General features: G+C 44.1%; 1 protein-coding gene across 1 annotated transcript; it reads right to left on the reverse strand.

The window, feature by feature from the left end:
• Nucleotides 1-5,372: 5,372 nt before the first annotated feature.
• LOC100728095 (cytochrome P450 2A13-like) lies at nucleotides 5,373-14,673 on the reverse strand. The gene is given in 10 exon segments (XM_063252794.1): nucleotides 5,373-5,815; nucleotides 6,343-6,484; nucleotides 6,980-7,167; nucleotides 7,582-7,723; nucleotides 8,703-8,879; nucleotides 9,942-10,102; nucleotides 10,352-10,371; nucleotides 13,046-13,178; nucleotides 14,028-14,190; nucleotides 14,457-14,673. Coding segments are annotated over 10 exon segments (1,488 nt in total). The 5' UTR covers nucleotides 14,637-14,673; the 3' UTR covers nucleotides 5,373-5,633.
• Between the last annotated feature and the right edge of the window lie 2,544 nt (nucleotides 14,674-17,217).

Genomic DNA, 17,217 nt, shown 5'->3' on the forward strand with positions numbered 1-17,217 from the left:
TCTGGTCATGCTGTTGCTGTTGTTCTCATTCATGGAGTCTTTTCCTAAGCTTGTTTATGCTGTCTCATATGACTCCAGAGTGACTGGTATAGAAACAGCAAGCTTTTCCTAATGTTACACATAGATCACCTTCCTTCATAAATAATAAGTCTAAGCCCCTATGGTTTTGGAGAACCATTTCAGTTAGGGAACCTAGTGATTCCTCTAGTTTGGATACTGAATGTTCTAGGGCTGCTAGATCTCTATCTATGAGAGCACTTAATTCTTGTCCCCAATTGTTAGACTAATAGTCTGGAGTGTTATAGCAGCAGATAGACCTAGCCCCACAAGGATGGGTATTAAGACAGGGGCTGCATGTGGTGACTGGGAGAGATCAGATTTTAAATTTAGATGCTCTCGTCCACTTGTGTCTGAATACAAATAAACCTGGGGAAACACATGAATCAAAGTGCATAATTCAGCTTGCTTAGCAAAGACATCTAACACAACACAGGGAGTCAGTCTAGAGGTATAGGTGAACCAAGATCCTTTGGGAGCCTCCAAATGCTGGCCTGATGAATGTGAAACATTTGTTACCACAATAGGGTTAAGACAGAGATCTCAACAAGGGCTAAAGTTAAGGTCATAGGCAGCAGATCAGATGCAAGTTCTATTTCCTTGAGCATTCTTTAGAGTTAGGGTAGGTCCTTGTGGGTTAGTTGGGTATCCTGAGAGGTTAATAGTTCTGTAATTAGGACAGCATGGGGAGTGGTATTTTGGCTATAGGTTCACCTGTCAAGGCATTTGTTAGTTCCCAGGTGCAAAGGGATGGGTCATGTTTAAGGAATAGCATAAGCATTGTCCAACAAGCCAACATTATCAGGAACATTTCGGCAATCTGAGTTTCAGGAGATGTTCAGTCTGAGTAATAGTCCACTTATTTGTATCCTGGGTATCTGGAGGGAGGACTTTGATGTGTAAGTGATGTATCCAGGTGGGTTTTTCAGCCACTTTGACAGTGGTGGGAGTGCTGAGAACAATGGTGTATGGTTCAATCCAATGTGGTTCAAGGGAGGAGTTGCAAGAATGGCGTTTTAGTAACACTCAATCTCCTGGGCTTGTGGCCAGAGGGGTCTCTGCTGTGCACAGCTTGGCTTGATGGTCTCAGAAGAGTTGGTGGATGGAAGTCAGCACAGTTTGAAGAGCCTGTAGAGACTTAATTCAACTGTGGTTAGTAGTCTCTGCCAAATGAGTACTATCAAGGCAGGGGACGAAGGGTGGCAGTCTCCCATAGATTGTCTCAAAAGGGGTTATTCCATTTATATATGGAGTACAATGTGCACACAGGATGGCAAAAGGAAGGAGACTCACGCAGTTTCCACCAGACTCTAAAATCAATTTACCAAGCATCTCTTTTAGAGTTCGGTTCACCCTTTCAACTCGACCTGAACGTTGGGATGGTAGGCACAGTGAAATTTTCAATCAATTTGTAGTAATTGAGCAACTTTATTAATGATAGAATCTGTGAAAGCCGGGCCATTGTCAGACCCCATAGATAAGGGGAGGCCAAATCTAGGAACTATTTTATATAAAAGCTTTTTGATAACAATCGAGGCTGATTTGGTCTTCATCAGGTATCCTTCCATCCATTCTGTGAAAGTGTCCACCAAAACCAGCAAATACTTATGTCCATGTAGTCCTGGCCTTTTCATGTCCATGAAATTAATTTCCCAGTGTTCTGGAAAAGTTCCCTGGTATCAAATTCCCTTTGAGATAGTGGTGACTTTGGTACTTACTTGTAGACATTGTGGGCATCTTTGACTGACTTCCTTTGCCAATTGAGTTAGCTTGGGAATGAAGTACCTGTTCTGAAGTAACTCAGCCAATTTTGAGCCTCCTAGGTGTGAGGCCTGGTGGATTTGAAGAATCAAGTCTCTTCCTAAGGCAGTGGTATTGACATTCGTCTGTCTGGCAATTGAAACCAATTTTCGAGGGGCTCTTGTTTTGCTCTCAATTGTCTAGCTAGCTCCTGATCTGACTTGGAATACACCAATTGAGGCAAACAAGGGGTGTCAAAATTGGCAGCAAATGTGCCATAGTCTATACAGATGACTTTAGAGCTGCTTCTTGAGCACTCCTGTCAGCGAGTGCATTTCCTGCTTGGATCTGTTCCTGTCAGGTGGCCCTACAATGCACCACTTCTATAGATTTGGGGGGCCAGACAGCGGCTAAAAAGTCCAGGATAAAAGGAGCATCCTTAATCTTTGAACCAGCAGATGTTAAGAGTCCTCTCTCTTGAGAGATTGCCCCATGTACATGAATGGTAGCAAAAGTGTAATGGTTATCCATGTAGATAGTTGCCCTTAGATCCTTAGCCAACTTTAGGGCTACCATGAGGGCAATAACTTTGGCCCTTTGAGCGGAGGTGGCGTGATTCATGGTTTGGGCCCAAATTACTTGTGTTTGAGTGATTATGGCCACCCCTGCTACGTGTTTACCTTCAAAAAGGAAGCTGCTACCATCGGTAAAATATTCAACATCTGGATTCTCTAATGGAAGATCAGTAAGGTCTTGACAAAGACCGGCAGTGGTAGAGAGCAAGGCCATGCAATCATAGCTGGGTACCTGTGAGTCATCATCTGGCAGCAGAGTTGCTGGGTTTAAGATGGTAGTCTCCTTGAATTCAAGAAGGTCAGAGTTAAGCAGGAGAGTCTAGTTTTGTACAATTCTCACACTTGAGAACCATTGGGTCGACCCTGAGGAGGGTTTCAATTGCACGAGGAGCCACAACTTGGAATTTCTGTCCAAAAGTTAGTTTATTTACCTCTTTTACTATCAAGGCAATGGCTGCAATGTCTCAAAGGCAATTCAGCCAGCCCAAAGAAACTGAGTCAAGTCATCTGAGTCAGTTCCCCTTAGCTATTCCTCACTGTTCTGCAATGAACAGTAAAAATGGTTTGGTCAAATCTGGCAATGCCAACGCTGGGGCTTGAGTAAGGGCCAATTTTAGTTTTGGGGTTGCTTGGCTTTCCCTCTCATTCCAAATGGGTGGGTCAGAAGGGGTTCCCCCAGTTGCAGTGTGGAAGGGTTGTAACAACTCACCAAAGTCCAGTATCAACCAGGAAATCTATGGGTTGCCCCTCCCTATAGTTAAGGTTACCCAGGGCTCAGGGCGAGCAGACTAATCCTGAAATTGTCATTCTTTTTCCAATAGGACTCCAGGAGTTGGTTTCCCCTTTCTCCAATTTGGCCTTTAACTTTGGACAATCCTTTTTTAATGGCCTAATTTTCTTTGCAATGTGCACATTGATTCTTGTCTAGTGGAGCTCTTGTTTGATGGTCTTTTCTCTTTTTGCCTTGAGTATGTCCTTCTGCTAGTACAGCCAAGATTTTGGTTAATTTCCTCTTGTGGGTCTTCCCTGTTGTCAAAAACCTTTTGAGCTACCTCTATCAACTGACATATCACCATCCCTTCAAAGCCCTCTAATTTTTGCAACTTTTGTTTAATCTCAGGGGCCGACTGAGAGATGAATGCTATATTAATAGGTCCTCTATTCTCTGACGCCTCCAGGTCTATAGGTGTATATATATGATAGGCCTCTAAGAGGCGCTCAAAGAAAGCTGACAGAGACTCAGAAGCCTTACCTCAGTAACTGGGTAAGTTTGTGGGCTTTCCTGCGGCAGCTCCAAGTGCAATGAGAAGAGTCTAGTGGTACCTATCAAGAGCCTCTTTACCTCCATCTGTGTTGGGGTCCCAGTTAGGGTGGGTCAAAGGGAAAACAGCATCGAGCCTCATTAGATCTGAAGTGGGCTGTTTGTCAGTGTCAAGAACAGATCGACGTGCCAAGGTACAAATCTGCTCGTGTTCCTAGGATGTGAAAAGAGTCTGCAAGAGCTCTTGGCAGTCACCACAGCACATTTTGGGTTTTTGAACTTATAGCACTTAAATACTATTTAAACTTTTAAAAATATTTTGAAAAAAAGTTTAAAGGTTCTGTTAAATCCTATTTTTTATTAGTCATTTTAGACTTTTTCTTTGAATTATCAGGCAAGGAAGATGCTTAAGTATGATGATGCTCTAATATGCGTGAAATAAAGTTCTGTTTTTTCTTTTAGTAGGAATCAAATTGTCATTTAAGAAGATAAGGTTTGGGGCTGGGGATTTAGCTTAGCGGCATAAGCACCTGTCTTGCAAGCAGGCAGTCGTGAGTTCAATTCCTGGTACTGATAAAAAAGGAAAAAGACAAAAAAAAAAAAAAAGAAGATAAAGTTTGAGTTGGGTATATGATTACTAAAGGCATTTTGATGTGGCTTTTTAAAGGTTTTGCTTTTATTTCTTTTTTTTTAAAGATTATTTCTTTCAGTGTCACTTTTGGGAACACCAGTGTTAGACTATGATCTGGGCAGGGACTGGTATCACTAGGGCAGCAGCAGTCTTATACAATGTTTTATGCAATATGTGGCCTTGTACAGTTTGCCTTTAAATCTTACAATGTGCTGAAGGATGATCTTTTTTTCTAAGCCACAGTGCAGTTGGTTTTTTTTAGCTTTGTTCTTGTCCAAAACACCAAATAAATGTTTCATATTATTTCCACTAGGGGGAAAAAGATAGAATACTAATTTCTATTAGTTTACTGAACAGATAGATTTGTGTTTATATTATTTTGATTAGTTTTTCATGACTATATATTGTAATATAAGCAATTACTTTGAAGACAATATGTATTGTATTAACTTGTTATCTTCCTCCTAACTTGTTTTGAATTTTATCAATTTATTGTTTTTTAAATTAAAAAGAGAGAGAATGTCATGGCAGCATAGGTATTCAGGCCTTTCCTAAGGAGAATATGCCATCGCACACTTGGGTGCACTACTGTGCATATGAATGCGTAATAGTCATAGCTGTGCGTTGCTCCAAAGTTCTTCTGGCCTTGTGTGAAAATGTTTTTTTCCTTATACGCACATCATCAAGAGGTCAAATTCCTGCATCCCAGGCTGTCTCTAAATCAGGCACAGTGGTCTTTCTAGGTGTGGAGCACAGAATGTGATGCTCTTGTGTGCAAGCAGTGTGTGAATGAGCAAGAATGTGAATAAGTGAGGGGTGAAACCAGAGTAATTGCCTACCAGGGCTCTGCAAGGTCCCCTGGGAAGGGAGCTTTGGGGTGGCTTTCCAAACTGTTCCCTAGGGGTCTGTGCACAGATATGTGTTCAGTAATTTGCTGTATAGCCATGTCCTTAGGTGCCTGAGCTACTGACATAAACTTTCTAAGTCACAGTGGGCTTCAGCTATAAAATTGGCATAAACGCTGTTTCTCTTTGGATGTGTTTGTGGACAACACATGAGGACATCACGGGATGCTTTTACCACAGAGCAAACACAGAATACTGCTCAATGAATAATAGCTGTAATTTATTATCATAATTATTATTATAATCATGCATAGCACAATGTATGCTTTTCACTTCATTCAGTTGGAAGACTCTGCCTTTGGCAAAGCAAGAAGCCTGTTCTCCTTGCCCTATCCCTCTTGGCCCTTCATTTCTATGTAATATTAGTCAGGTTCTTTGGCCACGCCCCTACCTTTAGGCCCATCCTTTGTCCCTCCCTTTTCCCCTTGCCCAACCAACTTGCCCATCCCTGCCTCACTCCTGGATCAGCGGGGAAGGAAGCTCATGGTGAAAGATGGCACAATCCTGGTAAAGCCCATAGGTTTTGGGGACACATAGATATCTTCAGGTGCTTGTGGGGACTTGAACCGGAAATTCTGCATGATGGTGGTAAAGAAGAGAAAGAGCTCCATTCTAGTCAGGCCTTCCCCAAAACAGTTCCTCTTTCCTGAAGAGCAGAGGAGGGAGAGATACAGATGAAATGAGCATTCATTTATACCTTGATCCATACCACCACCATGCTATGTCCTCCCAGGGAGGTGTTCCAAACTATTTGGTGTGAAAGGTCTTGGGGAGGCTTTAATCCTTTCTAAACTTGTTTCGCTTGTACATTAGGTGGCGGTGGTGCAATTGATCCATGCCAGATTACAGCAAATGGAAGTTCAGATGCCCATTCTTCCCAAATAGACTCTCAACATGGTTGCAGTGCTAGCATCTCCTGTCCACAAGCCTGAAGAATGGGCTGTGTATTCTTAGAAAATCTCTGAATGGGCTTTGATAATCTCTCTCTTTGATTTGATACAGATATTTGATATTTATGGGTTTGAGGGCCCGTATTTTGTTGGTTGAGAGGTATATGGAACAGAAACTTCCCAGCTTGAAAAGCATACTAGGCTGCACCTGATAGAGGAAACCAGTAATAAGCTGCTCCTCTTGCTTTTAGTGATGGCCTGGAAGCAAACACTGTTCCCTTACCAAGGGAAAAGGGTATAAAACCATCATTCTTTTTAAACTGGCCCTTCTCATCCAGAAAATGCTGAGGGTTGAAATCTTCTGGGTCGGAGAAGAAATTATAATCTGTCAGCACAGAACCCAGCATAGGGAACACTTCAGTGCCCTGTCAGGGAAGAGAAAGAATATTGATAAGCAGGGTTGAGATAGGAGAAAGCATAAAGGTGTTAGAGGGAGAATTAGAGTGACTTAGGTGAAGTTTTAGGGTAAATTATGTTGGTATGTTCTGTGGAAGGAATTTTATTCCTTGAGACAAGATGCTTAAATGAAATAGCATTCTTATTTCTGATGATTGAGGAGTACATAGTTCATGACTGTCAAGGAAGGAGGTTGGGAGAAGTTGGATATGTACTTCTGTACATATTACATATAGTATTACATATACTTCTATAGGAACCTTGGGGACATTAAAGTTAAGCTCTTGAGGCATTAAGACTGGGGGAGACACAGAAATTACTTGTAGGAAGGCTAACGGGGCATAGTAGTTAAGGAGTTCTTTGATTGAAGTTGTAGTATGTGAACTGGAAATCTTCTGATGGATACGGCGTATGGAAACTCCAGGGAATGGTTGGATATTCCTCTAGAGTGGGCAGGGCAGCACCTTAGGAAGAAAGAAATCCCGAAATGTGGTGTTCTTGGTGATCTTGCGAGATATACCCATGGGGGCAAGGTTTGCAAATCTTTGGATCTCATGTATCACTGCCTCCATATAGGGCATCTTCATCCGGTCCTCGAACTGAGGTTGTCGGTTCTTTCCAATCACTCAGTCAATCTCCTCATGGACCTTGGCTGAAGGAGAAGTGGAATATATTTTGGCATGCAGAGGCCTCACATCAGGGACAACAGTCTATATATGTAGAACTATATGCATGACAAATATCCATATGTGCATGTAGGACTTGCACAACAGACTTCCATCATATTATCTGACCAACTCTTGTTAATGTGTTTGTGTAAGAATTGTAGAGAAAGCAGAAGAGAAAAATATTCAAGATAGCCCTTGGCAGAGGGGTCTGGGCACAAAGTGGTCTCAGCAGAGGAGAGTTTACAAATCATTTCAGACAATCTCAATATTTTATTAGCTAATGAGACTCTGCAGGATGTGTAAGAGGACACAGAGTCTGGAGAGATGAAATACCTGCTGCAAGCTCAGGTGAGTTTGGAGAATCTGTGTCCCACAACTCCCTGCCTCCTGGGTCTTACCCTCCACTTCTGGGTACTTCATGAACAGAAGGAAGCCAAAGTGCAGAGTTGTGCTAACAGTCTCTGAGCCTGCAAAGAATAGGCTTAGTGTGGTCATCACCAGGTTTTTCATGTGGAATTCTGTGTTGGGATACTCCTTCTCCTGCAATAAAAGAGATCATGAGTCTGAGACCAATTACGACACCTTTGAGGACTTCTAGAGTTTTTCCTTGGATACACCTATCTAAGATTGGAAGAAGGATTGTGACCTGCCTGTTCTGTATAGTTTCCAGGCCTTTATCCAGGCTGTCTGGTATTCCCAAAATGCTCTTGCCATGTTCTTTTCCTGGATGACTATCTGTTCTTTAATTATCAGCTTTTTCACTGGTAGGAATGTTTACAAAGAATGAGGGTCAGAAGTGTCAAGAAGGCATGTCTCAGTTGATTTAAGGTCAAATATTCTGAGAACATATTGCAAAATTTTGGGTGAGAGTGCCCTATTCTTTTCTAAAACCTCTTGAATCTTCATGTGGAAGATTTCCCTGCATTGATTCTTTGAAGTTCAGATTCCATAGTTTAGATCCTTTGAAATAAGATGTCCTTTCTTCACATGCTGGAGATTGATATCCAGATGCCTGTTGTTCCCTGTCAAAATCACATAGTAAAGCTAGGACCCCTGTCCACACAGGTTTATCGATAATCAGGGTAGCAAAGTTTCAAGTAGAGTAACTGAAAATACCAGCTTTACAGTCAGACCTAGAGTCTAAAAGTTTTTGCTGTGGCTTTAGGGAATCTGCTTATACTCTTGACTGCAGTTTGCCTATGTGTAAAATGGTGCGATATAAAATACCATTGCTCAGGAACCATTATGGGGTTAATAGGTAAATATCATGGAACACTTAAAAAGCATTGCGTGGCACATAGTACTTCTCTAGACATGGTTGCTATTTTCTTGTGGACAAATGCTATTTCCTTTTGAATTAGAGCTCAGTAGATGAGACACAAAGTTCAATTATGATTGAGATTAAGAGCTTTATTATAATGGGGAACCAATTTGAATGTCCTTCAGTTCTTCCTTCCTCCTTACCTTGATTTACCCTCTGCCCGGCTTTGATACTTTCCACCCTGACTGTTGCATGTACCTCCTGCATGCGAATGAGAAAGGAGTCAATGAGGTTTCGTGGTGCATTGGGATCCAGTGTGCGCTGGTTCTGCTCCACCTTCTTGATTATAAAGTTCTCCAATTCCTGCATGTTCTTAAAGGCTTCTTGCTGTGGCCCTGGCAAGTGCTTCATCACTGAATAAAATATCTCATAAAGCTGGAAGTGGAAAAAGAGAGTACAACAGAGAGACAGTGTCAGTTCTCAGGAGCCAGTAGTAGTGGGAACTGTTTCAGGGCAAGGAAATCTTTGGGGCAGGAATCTATACAATATTTACATATTTAGCTTAGGGCCAGTGGAAAAAATGTGAAATTTTACATGGGGGTTAACTGTGGGTATCTTTGTGCAAAAATTAAGTGAAATGATTTGAGGTACACATGTTCAGAAATTTCAATGATTTGGGAATAGACAAAACCAGGCCTCAAGGCATTCAGGTGGGATTGTAATTGTGGATTACCTGCTTAGGTGTTCAGGCTTTAAGATTGGCTAAGTTGTAGTCCATTTTCTAGTTGGGCTCTTTTATTTAAATTGGGGGCTGATTTTTCTGGTGTGCAGGCATAAAGTGGGGCTTTAGTTTAGGTGCTCTAATAGAGGATAGCTTTTCTGGCTGCATAGGGGTACCTCCATAAGGGGAGTGAGTGAGCTGGGTTGGAGAGCAAGGGTTAAGTGCTAGAGGGAGTAACATGCCCAAATACTTTCATGTTTAGTTATCTTGGCTCTTGTATTTGTGCAGTCCTTTGTGTAAATAAGTGAGATGAATGTCAGACACTTTCTAGATATACCAGTGGGCTGGTCTGTTATAGGTATATAGAACTTAAATTATTTTGGTAACCTGAAATGTGCAACATCAAGTTTCAGGTATTCAGAAATAGCTGAAGTAGTCACTTACATAGTTGTTACAACATTCAGTAAGACAAAATTGGGAACATCTTCTCAAGATAAAGGTAACTTTGGATGGGAACACCTACTTAGGTGAGTGCTGAGAGGAGGACAAGTATTATTCCTCCAGGTTGTTTGGAGATGATCGGTTGAGATATCCAAGAATCTATAGAGATAGGGTATTGAGCCTCTTTCCAAGTGTGGTGTAACTTGTGAGTTGTCCTACAGTGGGTGCTGGCCTGCAGAGGACTTTGTAGAAGGTGGAAGCTTGGGACATCTGTTTCCCTCTGGATGTTACTGACAGGTTGATTGTGGGTGGAAGGCAATGCTGGAATATGTTACCTGTCCCACAGGTGAGGCTGAAAATCTCTTGATGCCCTGAGTTAATTGTAGCAGTGAAAGGAACTCTTTGTCCTCATATTCAAAGCGGTCTCCAAAGACAATGGAATTCATGACATTGGAGACTGATTTGCTCAGGTAGAAGGTGGGATCGATGAAGGCTCCTGTAAAATGGCACAGAATCAGGAAGAGACAGGAATTGGGAGTGAGCCAATTGGATGGAGGGAGTCAGGCTGACCATTTGAGGAGGTGCTACAGTGTTGAGCCAAAAATACGTAGTTATCATTAGACCCAAGGTCTGCAACACCAGGAGCCTTCCCCCAGATATGTCCCCATCCCGCTGCACACAGCACAGGTCCTTCCTGTCAGGTGTTTTCCTTCTCCTTTCCAAGCACGTTAGGGTCCCTGCTTACCACGTGTGGCCTGAATAAACCTGGGCCCTGGGTGGCGCGCACCTACAGGGTTTGTAGACTCCTCTCAGGCTCACGCGTAAGTGGCGGATTCCTTGGGCCTCACGCGGTGAGTAACATATTAAAAAATGGGAAACATGCTAGGTAGCGGCACTAAGAGTGAGGGTGGTTGCGGGGAAAGCTCTCAAGAGCTTACAAAAGTACGCAGGGTATTTGAGCAGGCCCAGTCAGGGAGCTCCCGAGAGGGGTCCGTCAAGGGGAACAAAGATGCTAAGGAGGAGGACGGGGCTCAAGCCTCGGAGTCGTCTGACTCCGAGGACGAGGGAAGGTTGAATGGTGAGGAGGCCAAAGAGACCAGCTGTCAGGGGCCTAAGTCGCTTGATGGGGAGACGCAAGGCTCTTTCGCTGCGTTGTGCCGCGAATTGCGCTCCGCTCAGCTAGGCTTACGAAAAAGCAGAGAGCTTCTGAGTGCCCCCTGGCAGGGGAGGGAGACAGAACCTTCCGCTCCGCCCTGGAACTCGTTCCCGGAAGCGGTCCCTCGCCGCGATGCCGCCGCATGGGAACTCCCCCCTCTTCCGTCAGTACAGGAAATAACGCACAGGCCGCCATTTTCTGTTCAGCCACGGCCGCCATCTTATGATGCTCCGCCACCGGCGGAACGTTATTTCCACAGACAGCTGTGGCATGGGGGTCGTGTGTCTAATGAAGACCACCCGTTCCCAGGGATAGATAGCAGCCCCTATGGGATATATCCTGTACAGATGGCCATGGGTCAGGGACGTAATGTGTGGGAACCCTTTGAAATAAAGCAGATTAGAGAACTTAAAAATGCAGTTACAACCTTTGGGCCGACTGCGCCTTACACCATTGCCATGCTGGAGAACCTGTCTTCTGGGCCCCTTACCCCCGCGGATTGGGTCCAGTTGGCAAAAGCCTGCCTGCCCTCGGGTAGTTACCTAGACTGCTCATATCATATTTGCAACTGCAGAGACAGGCAAAAAGGTATCTAATGTGATTAATCATTGCCTAGCGGCTTGGGCCGCATGGGGCAAACCCAAAATATTAAAAACAGATAATGGACCAGCCTACACAGGAAAAGCCTTCAGTGAACTCTGCAAAACTATGGAAGTTCAATTAAAACATGGTATCCCATACAATCCCCAAGGTCAAGGAATCATTGAGAGGGCTCATAGAAGCCTCAAAGAAATTTTACAAAAACAAAAAGGGGGAGTAGGCCAAGGCCTGGCCCCAAAGGCACGATTATCCATGGCACTATTCACACACAATTTTTTAAATTTAAATAATGATAATTGCTCCCCAGCTATGGAGCACTGCAACCCTTCCCCCAACCATAAAGGGTGGGTTAAATGGAAAGATGTCCTAACAGGACAATGGATGGGCCCGGATCTGGTGGTTAGCTGGAACAGAGGCGCGGTTTGTGTTTTCCCACAGGAACCGGGACGAGAACCACTGTGGGTACCGGAGAGACTGACACGGGCAACAAAGCCCTCGACTGAAGATCAGACCTGCCCTACCGGAGATCCATCACAGACCAACCAACAAGATGAATAGAAATAGCGGTAGCCCAAAATGGACAAAAAGATCCTCAGGCATATGCATGGCTCGCTCGCCTAGCCTACGACCGAGTCTAGGGACGGTGAGCTTCCCACACTCCTCCTCTAAAAAATTATGACATAGCTGGGTAGGAGAGTCAATGACGGGTAAGAGCGTACTCCCCCGGTGCGACTCAACCTAAGCCAGGCCCTACCCCATCCTGCACGTAAGCCGCTGGACTGTTAGATGCTGCCCAGGTCTAAATTTCTCTCCGAGGGGATTTCTTTACGGAGAGGAAATGAGTGCAAGCTTGTGTGCATCCAGGTTCCGTCCAGTTTGTGCCTGGCCCTAGAAAAAGGACGAGGGCCTCAGGGCCTTGGCAGACCATGGGACGGCCGACCAGGGTCTAAGCCAAGGACCTACGGTGGGCCTACGCATAGGGCATAAGCCTCTGCACCCAGTCCAGGAAGGGCTACGATGCGCACATTCATAAAAAATAAAAAAGGGGGAGATGTTGGGAGCCACAGCACCACTAGGTCACCCTGAGTGACGGACGTGAGGCCTGTAGGAAAGAGCAAAGCCTGAGCTAGATTACCCCTCCCATCGAGTGTGCTAAGATGGCGCTTATCTCCTGCTTGGTAAACAACCCGCCCTGTAAGATCTCCTGCTTCACAACCCGCCCTGTAAGATAGTCTGCCTAGCAACAACTGATGTTAGCCAATCAGCCCGCATCGCGCGCTTTGAACTGATTGGCCACTGTAACCCTATAAAAGTGAGTGCCTCTCCCGCCACGAAAAAAGAAGAAGCAGAAGAAGCACGCAAGGAGCCGCGGAGAGTGGACCGGTAGAGGCTTCGGGACAGACTGTAGGAAGAAGCACGCAAGGAGCCGCGGAGAGCGGACCAACAGAGGCTTCGGCCGGGAGGATTCCCGGGGCAGGCTGTACGGAGAAGGAAAATAAAAGAAAAGGTTGTCCACTGCCAGACTTTGTTGTGTGTCCTTCCTGCCGGCCGAGAGTGACACCGACATCTGGTGGCCCGTACGGGGAACTGATCACCCCCGAGACGTGGCAGTGGACAACGCTCCAACGCAGAGCTGCAAGACAGGTGAGTAGAGGATAAACCTGGGCCCTGGGTGGCGCGCACCTCAATAATACCTATCCTGCTTCTTCCTTGATTCGCTCTTCAATGCCACGTTTACCCACACCGAAGTCCCTCAGTGTACAAATGGAGAAACGCCGAAGTTGCTTGGACCTCTCCCCGTTGCTGAATGAAACACCTGGGAAGGTGGGTGGAAAGCTAAGAAGAGGTCAGAAAAGGCTGGGAAGGACAAAACAACCCATGAAGGGCACTCCCATAGAAAAGGACTGGAATGAATACAAATCAAGAGTAGGAGTGTTACAGCAACAAACTCAAAGCCAGAATCAGACATATATGGAAAGCGAAAGATATTGATTTGGAGGAAGACAATCAGAAGGACGACATGGAGAGGCCAGGTAGGTGTAGAGAAACAAAGACTCAGAGACATTTCAGTGGAAGAAGAAAATAAAGAGTAAAGGGAAAAAGGGACAGAAGCAGAGGGAGTGAGATTATTTTGGTATCTGTAGGTTGATAAAAAGAAATGTGAAAAATTGTAAAGCTTGATAAGAGAGAAAAAAAGCAAAAGAGAAACAGAAACCTTCTAAAATGAGAAAGTGTTGCCCTAAAAGCAATGCAACCTTAAAGCAGACATTGTGTAAGATTCTAGCAGTGGAAGAAGTGGGAGAAGAAGACAGAAGCAATCATGGGAAAGCACAGCAGCTAAAGATGATAAAAACAGATGTCAGATACATTAAAGAAGCCCAGTTCCATGACAAGAATCAGAAGATGTTCTAAGACATGAATAGATCCATAGAAAGAGACAACGTGTACTGACAGAGAACAGGGAGACAGGAACAGAGAAACAAGGGGAGAAATTAGGACAGAGAAGGTTAAAACATGTTGGGGACTGACACAGGAAGGGGTAACATATGGAGAAGGCCATCAGAAAAATCTCTGCACAACACTGTGTTGGGTCAGCTGAGAAGGCAGAGGAAACTAAGCACACCAAATCTACTGGGCCACTTTTTCCCTCTTGATGTCCCCTCACCATAGCCTTGGAAGAGCCTGTTGAAGGTGAAATTTTCACCTCTCCCACTAAAATCCTCAGCCTGGTCCACCAGAGCCTCCTTTATTGCATCATATCCACACAGCACAACCACCCGGCGAAGTCCCAGATAGATGGTGAACACTGGGCCATAGAGCTTGCTCATCTGGGGGGGAATGGGTGAGAATGATTAGATCAGTTATTCTCTGACAAGTACGCAGAACTGGATCCTACGATGCGTTTCTCCCAGCCTCTGACAGCCAAGGCACCGAACACCCCAAGATACATTTTTTTCCTCGCGAGCATTTAGTTGCTTAACCTTCAAAATTCCCCCACCCTAAGGCTGATTTATTCTGCTTCCCCCAAGTCTCAGCCAAAATACACAAACTCCAATGACCGTCACATTCCATGCATCCCCTGGCCTGAAGATACCTTCATGAGGCAGCTGTACATCTTCTTTGTGTTCAACTGCAGGTAGTTCCCAATGAGTGGAAGTGGGATGGGTCCAGGAGGCAGCTTTCCCTGGAGCTTCCTCTGTTTCCAGACAGACATTAAGGCCATTACACTCAGGCAAGTTAGCAGACTCAGCAGAAGCATCCCTGAGGCCAGCATATTTGCAGGGAGATTCACAGTCAGATGGTGATGACTATGTTTTTACATTTATACTCCCTGAGATGGAATTGTGACCTTTGTTCTTGTTTATTTAATTGATTCATTCACCTCCCCTCCACACCTCTAACATCCGCTCAGCCTAGATTTTGTGACTTGCAGGTAGGTGGGGGTGGGATGTTTGAGCAGGTTCACAGTGTCTTTACAGTGAATTTTCAGCCCTGGAATAGGAAGAATCTAAGAACTGAAGGTAAATAGAGGTAAGAAATTTTCTCAAGAATTGAAAACATTGGAATATTTTCATAGTTGTGCAGTTGAGCATTGGATGTGGAAATCCGGGTTGGGAAAGGCTTTCGAAAATGTCAATTTTGAAATCTATTCATTGGATGAATTGTGAATGTGGTTGTAGATTTGGGATTTTTGGTGAAGATGGATATACATTTAGAGGATTCTAGATGGAGGATTCCAGGATGTTATTTGAGGGTCATGAATGAAAAAGACTAAAACTGTGGATGTGGAGTTTATAGAAGTATATGAAAATGCCAGTCAAACCCCGGAGTCAACATCTGAGCCTAGAGGTTGACTTGCTAGAGTCTGGCCCCATACTATCTGTTACAACCTAGAATCCTTTGTGGAACCTTCAAAGTACATCCAGCATGGTCCCTGTAAAAGAGTGAATATCCACTGCCCTTTTGTGACTGGGATCAAGGTAGATGATGGGAGGCACATTTCGCTGGAATGTTTTGCATAAGATGAGAATATCACTGCGGTCACAGTTTGCAAACGGACTGACCAGGTCTTGTGAAATACTCATAACAATCACACATATTTTGAACAGCTCCAACTTAGCCAAGGATACTAAGTTATGAAAAGCTCCACTAGATTTTGACCCAGCCACTTAGGAACATTCACAAACTTTGTTGGTTCATTTCTGTTGTTGTGTTATTTTTGTTTAATGTACTTAGGACAGAACACTGAGGCTAGGCATGGAGCACGTACATCAAAAGACTTTATGCCAAAGTACTTAAACTCCTGTCTATTCTACTCTGCACTTGCAGTTTCCCCATTGTGGGCTTTGTTTCCTGGCACAAGGAATGGCAGCATTTGGAAGTGGAATGTCATATTTCAAGGTGTTAATTCTCCCTCAGGGGTGTTCAAGGCTCTTTCAAACAGTCATAGGAAAGCCACTCCCGCAGGAAAGACATAGGTAAACTCCAAGATAAGGAACGAAAATTGACCCTGGGAAACTGAGGTTGGGAGCAGAGAAGGGATGAGTGACCCTAACATCTCTCTGTCCTTGAAATTTTCCTTTAATAATAAATATAATAATTGTTTCCCTCCTGTGAGTATCTTGTGTTCCAGGAATGCACACATAATCTTTTGAGTTTTTATCTGAAAGGGTTTGTAAATCATTAACCTCACTGTGGTCACTAAAGTAGTAAGTGTTGGAGTTGGAAGTGGAACTCTTTTCCTTTTCTGGCCCATCTTCTCCTAGTTCACATTGAGACCAACATTAGCTGTCTATGAATGCTGAGACTGTCATGAACAGTAGACACAGACAATAGCCTGACTGTGCTATCAGTATCTGGTGGACCCTTAGAATGAGGGTTAACAGGATAGCACTAAGATTACCCTAATGCAGGCATTGGAATAGTCAAGCAGTTACTGTGATTTATACCAAAAATATATTATTAGATCACCTCTGTGCCAAGCTTACTCTGAGTATGGAGCAAGCTATCATTGAGGTTGCCTTCAAGAGCATCTAAATGTGGTTTGATACAGACTTTGAAGTTCTCCACAGCTGATTTTGACATGAACATTAGGTAGAATGTAAGCAGGCAACTTAGGATCCTGACATTGTCCTCAGGTAGACTTTCCTAGGGCACCAGGTAGAGATTGGATAGGCTTTGATGGTCAGCTATAGCTGCTACCTGCCTTGAGTATTTAAAATTTGGGCAAGTGGATGTGGGCAAGTTTAGCTATTTCTGGACTAGCATTTTTGAGGAAAGTAATCTAGGTTGCTGGATTCTGAAATCTCAGTGTAGAAACGAATGTCAGAGCACAAAGCTGAGAAAGGAGTTATTTTTGTTGACTTGGAACACAGGAGAGGTAGACAGCAAGATTAGCACAAGATCACCAAATATAAAAATCACCTGATGCTAATTACCAAGTTTCATCAGGGCTGACCCCAGACAAGTGTTTTTCTTCCTCCCTCTTTATAATTGAAAAAGAAAGAGATGGCAGTGTAGACAGTTTACTCCTCAATGAAGGCAGAACCAGTAAATGCAGTGAATTGTCAGACAGGCTCTTTGAGACTTGAGGCTCCTTGAGGGTAAGACTGAGCAGGTTTGCATGGAATAGTACTGCAGGTACCCGGGGTATGCATGTCGGGCCTTGATTATTCTCTAATTTCAGTCTTTGGCATGTGGAGAGCCAGTTTTTCCAATACCAGTTATTAAAGGTGCTCTCCTTCTTCCAGTGAACATGGTTAGCCCTTTGTCCAATATCAGGTGGCTGAGTGTCTTTATAGTTGTGCTTGCACCTTCTAATCTGTTCCATTGATCCTCAGGTCTATTTCTTTGCC

This window comes from Cavia porcellus, unplaced genomic scaffold (genome assembly GCF_034190915.1).
Source record: "Cavia porcellus strain 051 isolate PalLab524CR breed Dunkin Hartley unplaced genomic scaffold, mCavPor4.1 scaffold_7, whole genome shotgun sequence".
NCBI classification, from domain to species: domain Eukaryota; kingdom Metazoa; phylum Chordata; class Mammalia; order Rodentia; family Caviidae; genus Cavia; species Cavia porcellus.